The sequence below is a fragment of the Canis aureus genome, chromosome X, assembly GCF_053574225.1.
Source record: "Canis aureus isolate CA01 chromosome X, VMU_Caureus_v.1.0, whole genome shotgun sequence".
Lineage (NCBI taxonomy): Eukaryota > Metazoa > Chordata > Mammalia > Carnivora > Canidae > Canis > Canis aureus.
In genome coordinates, this window is record NC_135649.1 from 13911075 (window position 1) to 13933627 (window position 22553).

The window sequence follows — 22553 nt, forward strand, 5'->3', positions numbered from 1 at the left end:
TTAATTATTGCTACTGGTTGAGTAATTATTTCTGCCAAATTTATTTTCTTGCTATACTACTGTTTATATTGATGTTTTGTTTATTCAAACAGTTATTTATATAGAAATTAAATCGTACAATCCTTTCATTCTTAATTCAAAGACAATGTATCTTCCTAAATAAAACTAATGCTTGGTTTTAATTAACTGAAAAAAAATCTGAGTTTCTGGTAATGATCCCAAGCTATTCCTTTGCCTATCAATGTTTTCAATAGAATCTGTACTTAAAATTTTTCTTCCAGCACTATTAAATATTTTTCAGACCTCTTCTGTTTTGATCATTTGAGGTGATTTTTCCTGTTTGACCTTCCATACTCCATTCTTTTCAGATCAATAAGAAAAATGCTGCTCTCAAGAATTAGAGTTTGCAAAGAGATAAACACTAATAAGTGTGAATATCCCAATTTCAGAAAAGGCCTGAACTGGATATAGAAAGTTCTAAAAGGGAACCGTTATTTACATTAGAGAAGATTTGTTTACTTCATAAAAGACTTATTTATGCGTGTTTATGCGTTTTGTATATATATCTCCATCTTGAACCTCTGACTCAGTGACAGGGTACGATAGGGTGGTAAGAATACTTAACACTAAACTCATGAGCTGCTGCATTTGAAGGTCAACTAGAAATAAACTAAAGGGTATCTGAATTCATGTTAAAATGATAAGTTAGTTCAGCTTTCAAAATTATATACATTTTTCTCTTTGTAACATTGTAAGCCAATAAAACAAAATACAAAAGTTTGCAAAATAAATTTATTGGAGAATCTTTAAAAAGAAAAAATGGAGTAAAGTCTCAGTGAAATAAAAGGATGTGCAGTAAAATGGAACTCAGCCTTGGAACTTTTAGATTCAGCGAAACTACTTTTAAAAAATATAAAGGAGGGATCCCTGGGTGGCGCAGCGGTTTGGTGCCTGCCTTTGGCCCAGGGCGCGATCCTGGAGACCCGGGATCGAATCCCACATCAGGCTCCCGTTGCATGGAGCCTGCTTCTCCCTCTGCCTATGTCTCTGCCTCTCTCTCTTTCTCTCTCTGTGACTATCATAAAAAAAAAATAAAAAAATAAAAAAATAAAAAATAAAAAAAAATAAAAAATATAAAGGTGAGGGGCACCTGGGTGGCTCATTTGGTTAGGCAACCAACTTGATTTTGGCTGGGGTCATGATCCCAGGGTTTTGAGATCAAGCCCCACACTGGGTTCTGTGCTGGACGTGGAGCCAGTTTGGGATTCTCTCTCTTCTCTCCATCCCTGTCTCCCTCTCTAAAAAAAATAAATAAAAAATTAAAATGTAAAAGGGGCATTAGAGATATATTGTGTGAAATGGGACTTTTTGACAGTAGGCTCTGAGAAATCACAAAGGATGTCTTTCCTTTAAAACCAAAGAACTACAACTTTTCTTTGAAGAAATAGTTGATCATCATTAGAGACAGCCGTTTCTCTGTACTTACAAGTAATTATTTTCTGTTTAGAAGTAATCTGCATTCTGTTTTGTGTCCTCTGGTAAGGAATTGTCTTCAAAAAAGGCAAGATTGTCTCCAATTGTTGTATGATAAATAAATATTCCCAATCTGACTTTTTTAAGGGAGTGTGTTGCTATGATGGTGATGGTTGAGATTTTGTGTAAGAAATAAAAATGGCAGTAAAACTTTTTCTAGGATTTCTTTTAATTTAAACATTTTAAAATAGCAGGGTTGGCCTCAGAAGAGTTGTCTCAAGCTAATCTTTAGTAAGTCAGCAACTAAGAGCCTAGTGGAGTTTGAATGGCCTAACAAGGTTTTCTCCCCTCCCTGGTACTTAGGCAAGAATTTGGAACTCAGTAGAAGCATGGACAAATGTGGTAAGAAACTGACTTTTCCCCCCTTTCTCTTGGTCAGTGTGCTGGAGAAGAGAAAAGAGTTGGTACACGCACAGTGTTTGTTGGCAATCATCCAGTTTCAGAAACAGAAGCTTACATTGCACAAAGATTTTGTGATAATAGAATAGTCTCATCTAAGGTAAGTTGTTTTTTTTAATTCAATAGATACATGTAGTGATTCATATAGTGAGCCAGATAATGCACTTATTTATGCTTCCAAGGAAGCTGGTGTATTTATATATGCATATATGAATGTACACCTGTACCATCTACCAACTGTGGTAATTATTCCACCAAAAGGCTATTTTTCTTAAAAAGTATCACTTTGGGGGATCCCTGGGTGGCGCAGCGGTTTAGCGCCTGCCTTTGGCCCAGGGCGCGATCCTGGAGACCCGGGATCAAATCCCACATCGGGCTCCTGGTGCATGGGGCCTGCTTCTCCCTCTGCATATGTCTCTGCCTCTCTCTCTCTCTCTCTGTGTGTGTGACTATCATAAATAAATAAATTAAATAAATCTTTAAAAAAAAAAGTATCACTGTCTTGTTTTAGGAGATTAACATGTAAAATATGGACAGAATGAGTGAAAACTGTTGCCTAATGAGCATGTATCTATTGGCTTATAGAACACTCTGAATGTATTTGGATAAAATGTCTATTTCCTGTTCATCTTTAACCTTATGGTAGAAAATCTGTCCTCAGCCAGAAGTTTTTATACTTATGCCTGGGATAGTGAATTGTCCTTTGACTCAGAATCATAGACTTGGAGAACTGAAAGATCCTGAGAGATTATCTGTTCAATTTGCTGACTCTACAGAAGGAGATAGCAAACCCGGAAAAATTAAGTTAGTGCCATGATCACCAAGCAAGAGTTAGTGATAAAGCCAGGAACAGATCTGCTTTATAAGATCTGGTGGCTCAGAATAAAGAGCCCTTTCACAGCATTGTGGTATTGGGGCTCCTTTTTCAGTTTTCTCTCTTATTTTGCCTCAAGTAAGATATAAAACACTTTCTAGGGAATTACTGTTTTCCATAGTGTTTTATGTGGAAGATGATAATGTAACACACTGATGGTAAAGTGACTTTTGTTGAACTAATGATAACCATTTTGTTGTAAAATAACTTCCTGATTTCACATTCCAAAAGACCTAGAAGACTCTATTTAATTGTCAAATCTTTTCATATTTAATATAATATTTCTCCTATTTTATCAAGCTTCAGTTTTCCAGTAGGCCAAACAATGCATTAGGATCTTTTTTTTTTAATAGTCAAGAGCTCATGGGACAAAGATTGTTTCTGAACAGATTTGCATATATATATCCCTCTGTATCTGTATATATGTTTTCAAAATAAGAATAAAGAAGTGAAAAAAAAAGAATAAAGAAGTGAACATTTCTACATTGATAGACTAATATCTCTCTTTTCTCTGTAAATATTTTTTTTTTAAATTTTTTTTTTAATTTTTATTTATTTATGATAGTCACAGAGAAATAGAGAGAGGCAGAGACACAGGCAGAGGGAGAAGCAGGCTCCATGCACCGGGAGCCCGATGTGGGATTCGATCCCGGGTCTCCAGGATCACGCCCTGGGCCAAAGGCAGGCGCCAAACCGCCGCGCCACCCAGGGATCCCTTCTCTGTAAATATTACATGTTTACAGTTTTTCCAGTTTACTAGTCATTTAGTTTACCAGTGGTCTGCTTTTTCATAAAAGCTCTAGAGCAGAAAAAGAGGAATTGATATTATACTAGCTGCAGAAAAAGCATGAAATCTTAATACAATCAATAATTAGAAGAGGATAGTGTATGTACAGTGTAATAGTAAAGAGTTTCAAAAAAAAAAAAGTTTCATCCTTGTAGACAGAACACCTGGGTTTGAATTTAAGTCATTGAAACTTTGTGTCTCAATTTTCTTATCTGTCAAATGGGGATATTAACAGTACTTACATCAGAGGATTGTGGTGAGGATCAAATAAAGGAATCCACAAAAAGCATTTAAACACTGTGTTTGGCCTATAGAAATGACTCAGGAAGTGGTAGCTGGTACTGTTAATTTATATTTCTGTGATTAGAATTATTATACAATCCTGAGCAGTACTAGTGATTCCCTCCGTCTCGTGTGTTTTGATTATGTGGAGTCATCTCTCTTTAAAAGAGGCCTTTGGGTCCATTCTGGAGAGAACAGTATTTCCATAATTTGAATGTTTCCTTCTCCACTTTGTCTTTTGGCTGTCTGTTATTTTTACCAGAATCTTTTAATTGAAGAAATGTACAATTTATAGCATATGTTAACTGCCTTCCAACTCTGTAGCAAGTGCTGATTTCCTTATTTAACTCTTTCGTAATAGAAATCACTTTTCTCTTAATGGGTGCTTTTTGTTTACAAATGCCATCAGTAATGCCAGTGTAACATTGGGAATAGGTCTTATTAATGCAGGGAACACTGAAGATAAACACTTTGACCTGCTTTAAATTCTACTGACTGATAAAATTAGTGTTCTTTTCCTCTTTGGGAAACACAATACTTTCTATAGAAAAACTTGTTCTCTGCAGCCTTCCTACTCAAATACAGTCAGCAGGAACCTTTGGGAATCACCAGAATTTTGTAGCTGATACGAAATTTGGAAATCCCCTTCTGTAGCAAAAAGAGCACTGATTACGTACTGCTAGGATCTATAGGATGTTTTGTTTTCATCATTTATTTCCCCATTACACAGTTTTTTCTTTAAAAATTCTGAGCCTCAATCTTGAAGGTGCTTCAGTGGGTTAAGAATCAGTGAGCTCCACCTAACTCTTTGAAGGTATGCCCAGGTTAAATTTAGAACTCCTGTGTGAAAGACTGTCTTGAATTGAAGTTTCAAGACTAAAATTACGCTAGCATTCTCCCTTATTTTAAAACTCAGATCATCAGTAGAATTTATTGGAGATATCTTTGAATCTTTTCAAACTCCCTGGATGGTGCCTTTTTAGCTTAAGTTACTAGATCCTAGTGTGGTGATGTTCTGGTTACTCCCTTTACTCTTGAATTTCTGGGAGAAAGAGTGGCACTTTCAAAAAGAGAAAATTCTGCTTCACATTGGTAATGAGCAGTGGAGTAAATAGCCAGGACTTAAGATTAGGATTTCTTGTTCTAGGCAGCTGTGCTAAGGGGGCTTGTGATATGTTCCCTGACTTAACAGCTCATGAGCTGATAAAAGAAAGAAGAGGGCATATAGGAATAGGTAACTATTATGTGGTAATAATCAGAGTTCCCCAAGGAAGCAGTTCATTTAATAAGTTAAAACAGTGGTAAACAAACAGTGGGGGCCTAGAAACAACAGAAATGTTCCCTTTTGATGTGTTAACACCCCACAGAGGACTCTAACAGTCCCTGATGTTTGTTTGTTTAATTGAAAACCCCTTAGTTAGGGAACAGAAGGTCAACAAGCCAGAAGCTCAGCTGTTAGCTTGTTGTGGGAGTTTAGCTTATTGTTTTAGAAAATTGATCTTAAGTCATTGGGGACAGTTAAGTGCTGATCCTGGACTACATTAGCTTCGAAGTGACTGGACCAGTGGTTTTGATCCCTTTTGGTTTTGGTTATAAGCTGTCTTGGGAACCTAATAAAAAGTGGATTCTATTCCCCCAACTGATGCATATCCACACAATTCTGTACTTCATTTTTCATTGTTGTTTATTAAGTTTTTAAACTCCAGCATAGTTAGCATACGGTGTTATATTAGTTTCGGGTGTGTGGTGTAGCCATCCAGCACTTCCATACATCACCCTGTGCTCATCATGACAGGTGCCTTCCTTCATCCCCATCACCTAGCTCTCCCATCCCCCCAACCCTCTCTCCTCAGGGAACCAGCAGTTTGTTCTCTACAGTTAAGAGTATTTCTTGGTTTGACTCTCTCTCTTTTTTACCTGTGTTTTGTTTCATAAACTACACAAATGAGTAAAATGCTATTTGTCATGCTATTTGTCTTTCTCTGACTTATTTCATTTAGCATTATACTGTAGCTCCATCTATGGTATTCCTAATGGCAAGATTTTGTCCTTTTTGTGGCTGAATAATATTCCATTGTGTATATATGCCACCTCTTCTTTATCTGTTTATCAATGGACACCTGGCCTGCTTCCATAATTTGGCTATTATAAATAATACTGCCATAAACATAGGGCTACATGTATCCCCTTATATTAGTGTGTTTTGTATTTTGAGGGTAAATGCCCAATAGTATGAGGACTGGAACATAGGGCAGTTCTATTTTTAACTTTTTGAGGACCCTCCATACTGTTTTCTTCGGTTACTGCACCAGTTTTCATTCCTACCAACAGTGCAAGGGGAACGGTTTGTTTTTCTCCTCATCTTTGACAACACCTATTGTTTATGTTTTCTGTTCTAGCCATTGTGACAGGTGTGAGGTGGTATCTCGTTTTAATTTTGTACTTCATTTTACATGGGCTTCCTTGGGGCACTCCCATCAATCCTGGGGGGAAGCTTCTAGGTTAGCTTTTGGTTGCAATGCATCTCCTTTACTGGATATGTTTGCCTCTATCTTCATTTTCTTAGGATTCCCTGAATCTTGAACCCATAAGCCTTTTAAAGAAAGGTTAGCAATAAATTCACGTACGTGTGTCATGATCTGCAACTTTGGCATTTCATTCACCTAATTTTTTTTTTAAGATTTTATTTATTTATTCATGAGAGACACACGCAGAGAGAGGCAGAGGGAGAAACAGGCTCCATGCAGGGAGCCCGATGTGGGACTCGATCCCAGGTCTCCAGGATCATGCCCTGGGCTGAAGGTGGCACTAAACCGCTGCGCCACCAGGGCTGCCCTTCAATCACCTAATTAATTAATTAATTAATTAATTTTCAGTCACCTAATTTAAATGTGTATTTTCTCACCATATTTGTGGTAGAGATCATTAAATATAAATTTAGATCTTTTAGGTTAGGAAACCTTTCTTTCTGGTTTCTGGTCTTTATTAAGATAGCTGGAAAGTGTAACTTCTTATACTGATTTTTAAATGACTCTCCTTGAGCTTAAGATAGTAGTGAGAGGGATCCCTGGGTGGCGCAGCGGTTTGGCGCTTGCCTTTGGCCCAGGGCGCGATCCTGGAGTCCCGGGATCGAATCCCACGTCGGGCTCCCAGTGCATGGAGCCTGCTTCTCCCTCTGCCTATGTCTCTGCCTCTCTCTCTCTCTCTGTGTGACTATCATAAATTAAAAAAAAAAAAAGATAGTAGTGAGAAAGTCTATGTGATTTGATGGTGGGCCCAAGAGTTTTCTTCTCCTGCCCATGTACTTACTTAGCATTGAACCTTTAACCTATTACCAGTTACCAAAGCCCAGGGTGGTATTTTGTTGATTAAAGTGAAAGCCCTCTATGACCGAGAGTGTGTACACCTCAACTATGATGGAGGGGGTGGTGGGGGTGGGTCCTGATAGGGACAGACTTCTATTGATGATGATCCAGACTCCAATTGTTAGCTGAGCCAGAGGGATTAATTTGTTCATTCATTCATCCGACTAATTTATTGAGTGTCTACTATATAAACTATCACGAGTATTATCAAGGAAGTATAGGATGGCATGAGAACACCTAACAAGGAACCTAATTTAGGTCAGGGAAAGCAAAGGTTGGGGTCTAGATGGCCCAATTGTAGTAACTCCAAGTGAAAACTTTGTTTCTTATAAGGTATATACCTCTAAGTATATGCTTATTTGTGTGTGTGTGATCTGGGTTTTAACCTGTTTTCAAAGTGTTGTGATAATCTGGCCCATGTGAGTTGTTACTAGGATTTTTCAAGTTTCCTTCCTAATAATACTCTTTTTTTTCTTCCTCCTATACAGTATACACTTTGGAATTTCCTCCCAAAGAATCTATTTGAACAGTTTAGAAGAATTGCAAATTTTTATTTTCTCATCATTTTCCTCGTGCAGGTAAGAGCTCCATAAACAGCCACTGCCCTCTGAGAAACTTAATTACTCCAAATAAATTTTCAGTCCGTTTCTAACTTTAAAATGCCCTGTGTCTAAAAAGATGTTTTGGGGTTTGTTTTAATAAAACTTTTTAAAGTACTAATATTACATTTTAAGATTTGTATGATTTTATTTATTTCTTAAGTAGAATTTTTAGTAGAAAACCTGTTGAGAATATGTTAACTTTCTTTAAAAACTTTCATGGATTTCATATCTTTGTTCATCCTAGAAGGACATATACTGTGTACCATTAAATGCAATGGCATCTTTAAAATTGAAAATAGTTCAAATTAATAGTTTTACTTTGTTAAACACCAGATTCAGCTTAATTGAAAATTTATCGCTTTTGTTCCTGATGCCAGTTTTGTTCTTCCTCATTCATTTATTTTTAAGTGCGAAAGCGTGGTAGACTTGATCTTCTCTGTGTTCCTGCTAATGTTTTGTTTTTTTTTTTTAAAGATTTTAATGTTTTGTATTTTAAATTTTAGACATCTTAAATTGCGTCTTCCATCTTTAAGTCTATGAGCTATTACAAGTTTTCCAGCGCTGAAATTGCCCCCAGAAAATGTTTTACAGGAAGGGTATTGTTTTTTTGTCATTTCATTTTTTAAACGAAGCAGAAACATCCCAATGAAATTGCTCAAATGCCTTGTTAATGTTAAGTGCTTCTGTTTATCCACTTTGAGTCTTTGAGTAAATGGTACTGTAATTTAATTTAGTCCTGCTACTTAAAACTAATCTGGGTTGTGATATGGGAAAGAGCTAATTTCAGTCTTAAATGATGGGGCATTTGAAAAGGAGCTACTCTAGATCCATGGTAAAATATCTTACAGAACAGGATAAAATAAACTGCATACACAGGCTCAGAAGAGTCACTATTTGTTGCATGCAGCACAGTTCATTTCGGTTCAGTGAATGTATACCAAGCACCTACTATGTGCCTTGCAGTATTCCAAATAATAAAGATTCTAGCAGATACCATGAAGATCAAGATACGGCTTTTCTCTCCTTAAGGGATTTATGTTACAGTCATGTAATCATTTAATTTAATGCGGTACAAAGTCCTGAAAGTAGCACAAGCAACATGCTATGGGGACACGGTGGAAGTTATTATGTCTTTCCAACCAGGAAAAGCGTATGAAGACTTTAAAGAGTAGATGACATCTGAACTAAGCCTTAGAGATTAGAGCAAGCGTACTGGTGAAGAATGCCAGATTGGTATATCAGGTCGTGCATGAAGGCACAGAGCCATGTCAAAGCCTGTGTCTCTAACTCAGGGTATGAGGCAGAGACCCGCCTGGATGGGGATTAGAGATGAGAGAGAGTTGTGGGGGCAGGTTGAACTCTTGGTCTTTTGCCCCTCAGGTCTAGTTCTCTCTCAGTATTTGTTGTTTCACCAAATGACAACATCTACCCAGTCATGTTGACCAGACACTTAAAAGTCATCTTTAATGACTCTGACAAGAAGTCCCTTGCCATTCTTACCATTTCACCCCTGAATATCTCTGGAAGTTCTTTCCATGTCTACTGCTGCCTCCCCTTGCCCAAGCCATCATCTTTTACCTGGATTATGGCAGTAGCCTCCTACATGAACACCCCCACCTTCACGCTTCTGTTCTGTTTTGCACAAACCAGGGAGAATGAGCTTTTCAAAATGTAGTTCTGTTCATGTGACCCCTCCTTGCCTAAAAGCTTCTGTTATTTCCTGCTGTGGGACAAACAATGAACTCTGGCCAGAGGGCCCTCCTTGGTCTTGCCTCTGTGTCCCTCTCTAGCCCCAGCTTATACCACACTCTCTGGCTTCTGGCTTCCTTTATTTCTTCACTTGTGCCCCCCTCCCTCCTACCATAGAGACATGGTATATGCTGTCCACTGCCTGAAAGACCGTTCTTCATCTAGTTCACTTCTGTTTTACTCTTTAGATTTCAGCATTGTCACTTGTTTTAATGTCTACGTTTTCCTGTAAGCTGCCAGCTTTACAAGGGCAGGGCCTATTCTCTATCTTATTTAAAGCAACATCTCTAGAGCCTAGCCGATTCTAGCACAGGGCCTGAAAGAATGGTACTCAACAAAGAGATGGTAAATGATTGGTTATATTTCATTGAAGAAGTTAATCCAAATTGGAATGAAAACTAAGCCTGAATTAGAACTGTTTCCTTAAACTAAATGATCTGTGGATTGCTTTTGTTTTAATGAAAGTTGACATTGACCCTGCTACCAGAGTATGTTTTATCTGTATTTTTGCCTGAAATGGTTGCAACATATGAGTCCTGCATGCAAGCGAATGGCTTGTTTTCAATTTACATTCAATTTAATTTCTTTACCTAGGTCACAGTAGACACACCAACTAGCCCAGTTACCAGTGGACTTCCACTTTTCTTTGTGATAACTGTTACAGCCATCAAACAGGTAAATTTCTTATTTACAATTATGCCTGTGTGTCAGTCCCTTCCGCTTTGAATTTCAAGGTCAAAGGTCCTTTTTCATATTTATATAGAGTGGGCAGCACCTTTGATGGATTTAGTTTATATTTGATTCCTATGGAAAACATGAAAATGACTGTAAGGTGCATCTTTATTTTCTTTTGCCCCTTTTCCCCCCAGTATTTGTTTTGTGGGGTTATAACCCTAAAAGAAAGAAGAAGGTACAGCTCAGTCAGGAAATGAGAGGTGAATTTTTACTGTGCATAAGTCTTTTTTCGGGGTGGTGGATCTTTCTTGAAAACTCCCATTCTCATGAATTTTTGTTATGATTGCCTAAAGCAGAGAACTCAAAAGCATAAATACTTTGTTGTCTTCCCTGAGACTGCCGAAGTGGGTGGTAGGCAGAGGAGACTTTTGTTCTTGTTTTTCATCAAAGGTGACAATTACCATGGTTTCTATGCCGATGTCTTTGAAGTATTTTGAACATTTTATATGATAGTACACTTGAAAAATTCCACATGGAATTGAAAGTGGAAATGGGAAACGAGGTAAAAGGTGAGTTAGCAGTGTTTGTTGTGTACTGGGACTGTCCATAGGACCTGACTAATTGCAAACATACTTTTAGACGCTATTCACCAAAGAGCTTTAGAAGTATCCTAAAGAACTTCGAAAAAGAAGGTCTGCTTAATGGTATTTTGAACAAGGTTACCTTTCCTCTCCGGGGTTATCTGGTCTTCTATCTTGCCTACCAGGAACTGCAAGAATATTTTATCAAGTGTTTGGTTGCTAAATAAAGACTTTTGGAATGTTCTTTCCCTTAGGCTGTTAGGATTATTTTTCTTTAACATCATAGAATTGCTGGCTCCAAGAATAGCCTGTATGGTTTACAAAAGCTCTTACTGATTCATTTTACTCCCTATACTAGTTCATGTTAGGGCTTTTCTTTGCTCACTGACATCACAGAAAGTGCCACAGGAAGTGATAGCCTAGCATTGTCATAAAGAGGGACAGAACAGGAATGAATATAGCACTGGTTAAAAAAAAAAGCGGAAGGCGATCAAGAGATTTTCAAACAGTTATGTTTGAAAAGGTACATTATTATAAGGAAAAAAAGCAAAGTGTTGTAAAAAAAGGAGAAGAGGTCATGCTCAAACAAATGAACATCCTCCTTCCTTAGTTCCTTAGTTCTTTTGGCTTAAATTTACTTCATACAAAAACCCAAACTAAAATGAGCCATTAGACTTTTCCCTGATTACTTTCAACTCTAAAAAATGAATACCAATTTACAGTTTCCTTAACTACCAAGTCAGTGGAGAAGTTTAACTGTTGACCTCCAAAACTTATCATGGATTCTCTGCCAAAGTAATCCTAACTTGCCTTTTCTGTTCTCTATCCCTGGGGAGAAATTATATTTCCTCAGCGATGATCACTCTCAACAATCTGCTACGGAAGAATATTTTTAAGTGATAGAGCTGTAAGAAAATAAAACCCAGAAAAAAATTGTCAAATTAAAAAGTAGAGAAATTAACATTAACTTGAATAAGAGTAGAATTAGAAGAATAAATCATAGCCTTTTACAGTTGAAGAATATTAAGGTTCTTCTGATGCTTGTGTTTTCATTGATACTTATCTGTAGAATAGAGAAATCTTTTAACACAGTAAAAGATTTTTGTTTACCTAAGGGGTATTTTAAAAGCATGTCTTAGTTTTGGCTGTAAAAATGTACAATGTTGTCTCTTTAGCACTCTGCGTTGAGATTAATACTATAAGTATAAATATCTACTGGTGACTCATGGAGGGGGCTATTGAAATTTATTAACAACTTCATTGCATTATGTGAGCTTGACTGTAGTTATTTTTGTTCTAGGGATATGAGGATTGGCTAAGACACAGAGCTGACAACGAAGTCAACAAGAGTACCGTTTACATTATTGAAAATGCAAAGAGAGTGAGAAAAGAGAGTGAAAAAATCAAGGTATTTTTGTAGTTCATTCTTTTTTTTATTGCGTTAAAAACATGGCATTTTAAAATTACAATTTAGTGACATTTAGTACATTCACATTGTAATGCAAACATCAACACGATCTAGTTCCAGAACATTTTCATCACCCCAAAAGGTAACCCCCATAGGCATTAAGTAGTCAGGCCACATTCCTCCCTCTCCCAGGCCCTGGCAACCACTAATCTTCTTTCTGTCTCTATGGATTTACCTATTCTAGATTATTTCATATAAATGGAATCAGATACTATGTGGCCTTTTGTGTCTGCTTTCTCTCACTTAATGTAATGTTTTCAAGATCTCTTCTTATTGTGGCAATATTAGTAATTCTTGCCTTTTATGGTTAAATATTCCATCATATGGCTATACCATCTTTTCCTTATCCATTCATCAGTTGATGGACATTTGGGGGTTTTTCCATGTGTTGGCTAGTATGAACATTGCTAGTATGAACATTCATGGACAGGTTTTTGTTGAACACCTGTTTTCAATTCTTTGGGATACATACCTAGGAGTAGAATTGCTACATGATACGGTAGTTCTTTTTTTTTTAAGATTTTATTTATTTATTCATGAGAGAGACACAGAGAGGGGCAGAGACACAGGCAGAGGGAGAAGCAGGCTCCCTGCAGGGAGCCTGATGCAGGACTTGATCGGGATCACTGACCTGAGCCAAAGGCACACGCTCAACCACTGAGCTACCCAGGTGCCCCCATAATATGGTAGTTCTTTGTTCAACTTTTTCACGAACCACCAAGTTGTTTTCCACAGCAGCTGTGCCATTTTACATTCCACCAGCAATGTAGGAGAGTTCCATGATATTATTTTTACTAGCAGCCAAGTTATTTTTTATCCAAATTAATCATTGTTGATTACTTAAGATACTAGTCAAGAGTTTAGACTTATCCACATCAAATAACCTTTTTTGTTCCCAATAGATTTTTAATTACTAATAGACTACTTTTTAGAACAGTTTTGGGTTCACAGCAAAATTGAGGAAAGTACAGCTTTTTTGTGTATATATATATATATATATATATATACACACACATACTCCCTTTCCCCATGAATGTACACTTCCCTCACTATCAGCAGTGGTATTTTTGTTGAATCCACCTACACTGGCACATCATTGTCACCCAAAGTCTATAGTTTTCTTTTTTTTTTTTTAATTTAAATTCAATTTGCCCACAGAGTATAATACCCAGTGCTCATCCCATCCAAAGTCCATAGTTTTCATTAAGGTTCACTCTTATTTTAAATTAAGTGGCCTTAGACAAATGTCTAATGACAAGTACCCACCATTATTAGTATCATATAGGATTGTCCCGCTGCCCTAAACATCCTTTGTACTTTGCCTCTTCATCCCTTCATCCCTCCAACTCCAGGTCACCACTTTTTACTCTCTCCATAGTTTTGCTTTTTCCATAATATTATACTGTTAGAATCATATACAGTATATAGCCTTTTCAGATTGGCTTCTTTAGGTTAACAGTATGCATTTAAGTTTATGCTATATCCTTTCATGTTTTGATTCATTTCTTGTGAGCACTGAATAATGTTCCATTGTCTAGGTGTACCAGTTTATGTATCCGTTCACCTTCTGAAGAACATCTTAGTTGCTTCCAAATTGTGGCAATTATGAATAAGGATGCTATAAACATTTATGTGCAGGTTTTTGCATGGACATAAGATCTTAATTGTGTAAACATCAAGGAGGGTGCTTATTGGATTGTAGCATAAAAGCATGTTTAGTTTTCTAACAAACTGCCAAGCTATCTCCAAAGAGGCTGGCTGTTTTGCATTTGCATCAGCAGTGAATGAGAGTTCCTGTTTCTCCACATCCTGGCCAACATTTGTTGTTAGTGTTTTGGATTTTGGCAATTGTAATAGGTGCGTGGTGGTATCTCATTTTGTTTTAATTTGCATTTCCCTGATGACAAATGGTATTCAACATCTCTTCATATGTGTCCTTGACATCAGAATATCTTTTTTCATGAGGTTGTCTATCCAGGTCTTTACCCATTATATAATCGAGAGTGCTCATTTTCTTGTTTTAAAGGTTTTTTTTTTTTAACATTTCAGATAACAGTCTTATCAGATATGTCTTCTACAAATATTTTATCCCAGTCTTAAAATACGATTTGGTTTTTTAAATTTCATTTTGCTATTGTGATCAAAAAGCATATTATTAAGTGGACCATCTTAACCATTGTTTTTAAAGTATAATCTCCATTTCATTTAGTTTTTTTTTTTTTTCCAGAGAACAGTTTTTCTTTAGTCCTTAGGGACCTAGCTCCTTATAGGGCCTTTGATGGAGGTGGTGGGGTAGCACCCACGGGTCTACATCGGGGTGAGGGTTGTGGTGTTGGGTCCTTCTGTGCTTCAGGAGAGCAATGCCCAATGTCCTTGCTGCCAGTGGTGCAGCCCGTGCAGTAATGTAGCCCACAGATAGCTTGGGATGCACACAGGCCTGGAAGACCTTCGCTTCAGAAATGCCTCTGATGGGGGCAGTCTCTAGGTCCGAATAATGAACTTCTTAATGGCCTTGTCCTTGGGCAGGTAGCTGCACAGTTGGTGCCATGAATAGACTGCACATGGCCACAGCCCTTTGTTATTCCTTCTTGGCCACCTTGAAAGTGGGGCCCCAAGAGAGCCCATCTTAACCATTTTTTAAAAAAGATTTTCTTTATTTTTTGTAAAGCTTTATTTATTTTTTGGGGGGAGTGGGTTGGGGAGGAGCGGAAGGAAAGAAACTTCAAGGAGACTCCCTACTAAGGACAGAGTCCAACAGTGGGGCTTGATCTCAGGACCCAATGAGATCATAACCTGAGCTCAAACCAAGAGTCAGACTGAGCCATCCAGGTACCCCTAAGATTTTATTATTAAAATCTCTACACCCAGCGTGGGGCTCGAACTCAAAACCCCCCACATCAGGGCGACCTGGGTGGCTCAGCAGTTTAGCGCCGCCTTCAGCCCAGGGCCTGATCCTGGAGGCCCGGGATCGAGTCCCACGTTGGGCTCCCTGCATGGGGCCTGCTTCTCCCTCTGCCTGTGTCTCTCTCTCTCTATGTCTCTCATGAATAAACAAAATCTTTAAACTACAACAACAACAACAAAACCCACATCAAGAGTCACGTGCTCCACTGACTAAGCCAACCAGGCCATTTTTAAGTGTACAATTCAGTAGTGTTAACTATATATTCACGTTGTTGTACAACAGATCTTTAGTATCTTTACATCTCGTAATACTAGAACTTCATACCCATTAAACATGAACTGCACCTGCCTTCAGCCCTTGGTAAACAAACACAGTTCTACTTTCTGTTTCTATGACTGACTGCTTTCGAGAAATACTTCCTATGAATGGGACCATACAGTATTATCCTTTTGTGACTGGCTTATTTCACTTAGCATAATGTTTTCAAGGTTCATCCATGTTGTAGCATATGACAGGAATTCTCCTCTTTTAAGACTATGTAATATATCCCATTTTATGTATATACTACATTTTCTTTATCATCTCATCTGTTGATGGACATTCGGGTCGCTTCCACCTCTTAGTATTGTAAATAATGCTGTGACAAACACAGGTGTACAAATAACTCTTTGAGATCTTGCTTTGAATTATGTTAAATAAATACCTTGAAATAAAATTTCTTAATCATATGGTAATTCTATTTTTAATTTTTTGAGGAACCTGCATACTGTTTTCCATAATGGGTGTATCATTTTACCTTTGCACTTAAAGCACTTAGAGTGTACGAGGATTTCAACTTCTCATCCTCTTCAGCACTTTTTAGTTTCTATTCTTTTGATGGTGGCTATCTTAATGGCTGTGAAATACCTCATTGTGGTTTTGACTTGCATTTCCCAAATGATTAGAAGAAGCGTGGAACATCTTTTCCTGTGCTTTTTTGGCCATTTGTATCTTATTTGGAGAAATGTCTATTGAGATCCTTTGCCCACTTTTTAACTGAAGTATTTGTTGTTGAGTTGTAGAAGTTCCTTATATATTCTGGATATTAACTCTTTATCAGATATGATTTCTGATCCTATTTTCTCCCATTCCATAGGTTACCTTTTAATTCTGTTGATTGTTTCCTTTGGCAGAGTTTCTAAGTTTGATATATTCCCATTTCTTCTTCTTCGTCGTCGTCGTCTTCTTCTTCTTCTTCTTCTTTCTTCTTTCTTCTTTCTTCTTCTCCTTCTCCTCCTTCTCCTTCTTCTCCTCCTCCTCCTTCTCCTTCTCCTTCTCCTCCTCCTCCTCCTCCTTTTTTTTTTTTTTTTTTGTAGGCTCCACACCCAGCATGGAGCCTAACACATGGTCTAAACTCACGACTCTGAAATCAATACCTGAGCTAACACCAAGAGTTGGACATTTAACCAACTGAGCTACCCAAGCACACTGATATATTCCCATTTCTAATGTTGATTTTTTTCCTGGTACTTTTGGTCTATATCGAAGAAATCATTACTAAATCCAATATCCTGAAGCTTTTCCTTTATGTTAGTCTAGGAGCCTAAAAAGTTTAGACCTTACATTTAGGTCTTTTTTCCTACAATTTTCTTTATTTATTTGAAAGAGAGAACAAGCATGAGTGGGGGAGGAGCAGAGGGAGAAGTCGACTGAGCAGGGAGCCCACATGGGGCTTGATCCAAGGACCCCCGAGATCATGACCTGAGCCACCCAGATGCCTGTTACATTTAGGTCTTTAATTCATTTTGAGTAATTTTTGTATGTGGTGTAAGGTAAGAACCGAACCTCATTGTTTGCATGTGAGTGTCCGGCTTTCCCAACACTATTTGTTGAAGAGACAGTCCTTTCCTGATTGCATAGTCTTGGTACCCTTGTTAAAATAATTTTGCCATATGTATGTGCAAGAGTTTATTTATAGGCTCCCCATTGATCTATAGATTTGTCTTTATGCCAGTACCATCCTGTCTTAATTACTGTTGCTTTGTAATACTTTTGCAATCTGAAAGTATGAAGACTCCTTAAGTTTATTTTTGCTTTTCAAGATTGTTTTGGCTATTTGGGGTTCCTTGAGATTCCATACGAATTTTAGGATTTTTTCTATGTCTGCAAATATGTCATTGGCGTGTTGATAGGAATTCCATTGAGTCTGCAGATCGCTTGAATGGTATAGGCACTTAAACAGTCTTAAGTCTTCGATTCATGAACGTGAAATGGCTTTCCATTTATTTTTATTATCTTTGATTTCTTGTAGCAATGCTTTGTAGCTTTCTGTGTGCAAGTCTTTAACTTCTTTGGTTGTTTATGCCTAAGTATTTTATCTTTTTTGATGCTTTTGTAAATAGAGATTACTTTTTATTTTTATTTTTTTTTATTTTTTATTTTATTTATGATAGGCACGCAGTGAGAGAGAGAGAGAGGCAGAGACACAGGCAGAGGGAGAAGCAGGCTCCACGCACCGGGAGCCCGATGTGGGATTCGATCCCGGGTCTCCAGGATCGCGCCCTGGGCCAAAAGGCAGGCGCTAAACCTCTGCGCCACCCAGGGATCCCTAGAGATTACTTTTTAAATTTTCTTTTGGGATGGTCGTTGTTGGTGTATGAAAATGTAACTGATTTTGAGTGTTGATTTTATATCCTGCAACTTTGCTGAATTCATTTATTAATTCTAACAGGTTTTTGTGTGTAAGACCTAGGGGTTTGGTTTTTTTAAAAGATTAATTTATTTATTCATGAGAGACACACAGAAAGAGGCAGAGGCAGAGGCAGAGGGAGAAGCAGGCTCCTCGCAGGGAGCCTGATGGGAGACCCTGGGATCATGCCCTGAGCTAAAGGCAGACACTCAACTGCTGAGCTACTCAGGAGTCCCGAATCTAGGTTTTTTTTTTTTTTAATGTATAATAATATGTCATCTGCAAATCAGAATAATTTTACTGCTTTTCCAATTCGTATGCGTTTTTTTTTTTTTTTTTTTTTTTTTTTTGTCTAATTGCTCTGGCTAGAACTTCCAGTATAATGTTGAATAGTCATGCTGGGAGTGGATATCCTTGCTTTGTTCCTGATACTAGAAGAAAAGCTTTCACTCTTTCCTCACTGAGTATGTTACCTGTGGCTTTTCACATATGGCTTTTTTTCTTTTGAGGTCATGTTTTTCTCTTTCTAGTTCATTGAGTGTTTTTATCATGAAAGGGTGTTGAATTTATGCCAAATGCTTTGCTTTTTTTGCATTGACTAAGGTGATCATATAGCTTTTGTGTGTTGTTATGTGTTGCATTACATTGATTTTTGTATGTATCTTTTCATTCCCATGGGTAAATCCCATATGGTCACAGTGTATGATCATTTTAATGTGCTGTTGGATTTGGTTGGGTAGTGTTTGTTCAGGAGTTTTCATCAATATTCATTGAAGATATTGGTCTGTAGTCTTTTATACTGTCTTTTCTTGGTAAAATGGTGTCAGTAATTCTGGCCTTACAGAACTAGTTTGTGTTCCCTCCTCTTCAATTCTTCAAAAAAGTTTGAGAAGAATTGGTGTTACTACTTCTTTAAATATTTGGCATAATTCTCCTATGAGGTCATCTAGCCCTAGAGGTTCTTTTGCTAGGGGGGGGGGGGTTTGATTCCTGCTTCAGTCTCACTAGTTTTGGGTCTGTTCAGATTTTTTATATCTTTGTGATTTAGTTTTGGCAGGTTGTATGTTTCTAAGTACTTACCCATTTAGTCTAGGTTATCCTATTTGTTGGCATTTATTTGTAGTAGTCTGTTAAAATCCTTTTTATTTCTGTGGCATCAGATGTTAATGTCTTTTTTAGCTGTTTGAGTCTTTTTTCATAGTCTATCTAAGGATGTGTTGATCTTATTGATCTTCCAAGATACTATTTTTAAAGGAATATTTCTATATGAATACATATTAAAATATGAAAGGTAATAGAAATCAAATTGTCCAGAACAAGGGAAGAAGATAGGTTGGAACAGAAAGAGAAGACGGTAGGTGAAGATACCATTCCTGAGTGGTTTCAGGGTTGTGATATGAAGTCATTAAAAAATGATACTGTCCTCCTAATACTTTATCAAGTATTATCAGCGCCGAATTATTTATTAAACACTAGTAATTGGATATAAGTTCTCCATAACCACAGTGATAGGTAATTGTCTTGCATCTTCTTATAGTAATGAGAAAAAGGCTACAGGGTGGGAGAGTTACCTGAGATTGACATAGAATGTCTATCACCCTTCTTGCTTTTCTGCATTTCCTGCATTCCATAGGGGAAGACCCTCAACTAGAGTGGTTAGGATCTGAAGTTGCCAAACCGGTCTTAGAAATTACTCATAAGAACCAAATGTAGCCTAAAGAACCAAATGCAGCCTAAACGATTCATTACATTAAATCTGTTGTTCCCAGGGCACTAAGTAAAATTGCGACGCAAGTAAATGTTCCCACATCTTTCCCTTTCTCTCGTTTCCTCTTTCTGATTTTGCTGTTACCCCCTATCCCTTCAGGAAGATAAGACCACCGCCCCCCCCCCCCCCATCTTCTATCTTTGTTCATTAGGCTTCTTTGCCTTGAGGCTGATCTCAGCCAGGTATAATCTTAATTAAATCAGTTGATGCTATTGTGTGAAATGCTGTTTGATTCGGCCCTTTCTGGAATATTTGTGTGTGGCAGGAAATGTCTATAAACCAAAAGTATCCAAATGTTTGATTTTGCTTGACTGGGGAAGTGGGCAGACTATTGTTGAGTAAGAGAGTAACTTGGTGTGTATCCTCTGCAGTGGAAATTTTTTGAAGAGATTCAAAGCCAGGGAGTGACTTGCAGAAGAGGCTAAGAGCCTATATTAGGATGACAGTAGTAGATAACAATAATAAAAGTAGTTAACATTTATATATAATATTAATATGTCAGGCGTTCCCTTTCACATTCTATTAACCGATTTATTTATTTATTTATTTTTAAAAATATTTTATTTATTTATTTATTTATTCATGAGAGACACAGAGAGAAGGCAGAGACATAGGGAGAGGGAGAAGCAGGCTCCTCACAGGGAGCCTGATATGGAACTTGATCTTGGAACTTTGGGATCACACCCTGAGCCAAAGGCAGAGGCTCAACTGCTGAGCCACCAGGAGTCCCTCTATTAACTGATTTAATCCTTACTTTATAAGAGTCTTATGAAGTATGTACTCTCATTATTCCTTCTTTACAAATGATAAAACTGAGGCACAGGGAGATAAAGAAAGTTGTCCATGACCAGGAAGTGGAAAACCTAGGTTTGAAACAAGTTTTGGGGGGCATTCCGGGTGGCTCAGTGGTTTAGCGCCGCCTTCAGCCCAGGGTGTGATCCTGGAGTCCCTATGTGGAGCCTGCTTCCCTCTGCCTGTGTGTCTCTGCCCCTCTCTCTTTCTCTCTCATGAATAAATAAAATCTTAAAAAAAAAAAAACAAGTTTGGGTGTAGAGTTCGTGCTCACAACCTGTCTCATGATTGAGATACATGGATATATGCAGGATATTTTTTGGAGGTAGAATCATCAGGACTTAGTGATGTATTGGATGCAGGGAGGGAGAAAAAGAGCAAAAGAGAATAAAGATAGTCTTGGTTTTCACCTGAGCAACTGGGTGAATTACATAGAACTATGAAACAAAATGCTGGCTATTAAGATGGAGAAGACTGGGAGAAGAATAGGTTTAGTGACAGATGTAGGAGTAAAAGGAATATAAAAAAATTCCATTTTAGCCATGTTAATTTTGAGATATCTGTTAGACATCCAGATGGAATTGTCAGGTCTGGAACTTAGAGATGTTTGAGTGAGCAGTCGAAATTTGGATTTTGTCAACACATAGATGGCCCATGAAGCCTATGGGACTGGATTGAATCCTAGCATATAGAGAAGAAAGCCTACAAACAGGACTTGAGGAATTCCAAGGTAAATGCACAGTTCTTTGTAAGGAAGAGAGTATGGGTTTGGTATTGGAAATATTGGAAGAGTTTCTTCAGGTTTTCTGATTGTTTCCTTTTTTTTTTTTTTGATTGTTTCCTTTTTTATATCCAGTCTGCTGATAAACGCATTGAAGGACATCTTTATTTCTGATATTATGTTTTTCTTTTCTAACTTTTTCTTGTGCCTCTTTGGTAGTTTCCATCTCTGCCCAAATTCCTCATCTACACATGTATGTTGTCTGCCTTTTGCACTAAATACTTTAATATCTTAACCATAGCTATTTTTATCTTTACATGCCTGTTTCATAATCCACAATCTCAACATTTCTGGGACTTATCCTGCTGACTCCTTTATATCTTGATGTTAGGTCATTTTTGTCTTGTGTTTTACGTGTATTGTATTTTTTTAAATTGAATTTTGGTCATTGTATGTAAATGCTAGAGACCAAAGTAAATAGTATTGATGATCTGAAATGGGCACACCTCTTTTATCAGCCCATTAATGTGAACGTGAAGTCAGTCTATTCGAGAGATGAGCTGGCTTTGTTTTTTTGTTGTAGCCATTGCTACTTTTGATACCCAGCTGGAAATTCCAATTCCAGGAGTGCTCAATTGCCATTGTCTCGGGCTTTGTGTAGGGCCTGGTTTGCCAGAGGGCCTTTCTCAGTATTCCCATTCCACTGTCTGCTTCCAGCAAGTCCTGTGTCCCTGAGCCTGTGGATGGGTCTCTCTGCCTTTTCTCTTCCACTATAACAATAGTAGATTGCTGTTTCTTACTGTTACTCATTGCCGGGCTCCTGGTAGGAACAGAGTGATTTCTTGGTTCTGCTGCTCCAGTGTCCGTATTAAGCAGGGCTTACGCACCTTTGCCTCAGGAGTGAGTACTTTGTCTCGATACTCCCGCCCCACCTCCATTGGCAGTTGAACTTTGCCTTTATTAGTGGTAGGGCCCCCATGTCCCTGGATTCTCTGTCCCATGCCCAGCAGCGGATGGTGTTTGTACGTCTCTTTAGCAGTGCTGAGGTTTTCCTAAGACAGGACCAGGGAGGGTTTCTTGCCTTTCTCCTAGACATAGACAGCTTTTGCCTCAAATGAGAGAAGGGTCCATGCATAATTCCGGCATATTCTGCCTCTCTGTATGGTCACAACCTACATTCCTGACCCTGTGAGGGAAGGCTTTTGCAGGTCTCCTGCCCTTGTGTTTTCTCTTGAGCACCCAGTGGATGCCTGTAAGGAAGAAATGATGAGTGGTTATTATCTCTTCTCTCAGGTTTGCAGATCCAAAACTATCACATTAGCTCCTACCAAACCTTTAAGAATTGGTTCACAATCACATTGTTTTCTTCTCCTGCCCTTTGCTG

At 37.9% G+C, this 22553-nt stretch overlaps 1 protein-coding gene across 8 annotated transcripts in view; it reads left to right on the forward strand.

Annotated features, from left to right (window-relative positions):
* Positions 1-22553, forward strand: part of ATP11C (ATPase phospholipid transporting 11C (ATP11C blood group)) — a 194406-nt gene that overhangs the window by 96809 nt on the left and 75044 nt on the right. For all 8 annotated transcript variants that reach the window (XR_013374938.1, XR_013374937.1, XM_077889005.1 and 5 more), the window contains 4 exons: positions 1913-2032; positions 7729-7818; positions 10186-10266; positions 12148-12255. Coding sequence is in view for 6 of the 8 variants with exons in the window: in XM_077889005.1 (XP_077745131.1) it covers positions 1913-2032; positions 7729-7818; positions 10186-10266; positions 12148-12255 (399 nt within the window). In the remaining 2 variants the exon portion in view is untranslated. The remainder of the gene's footprint in view (positions 1-1912; positions 2033-7728; positions 7819-10185; positions 10267-12147; positions 12256-22553) is intronic.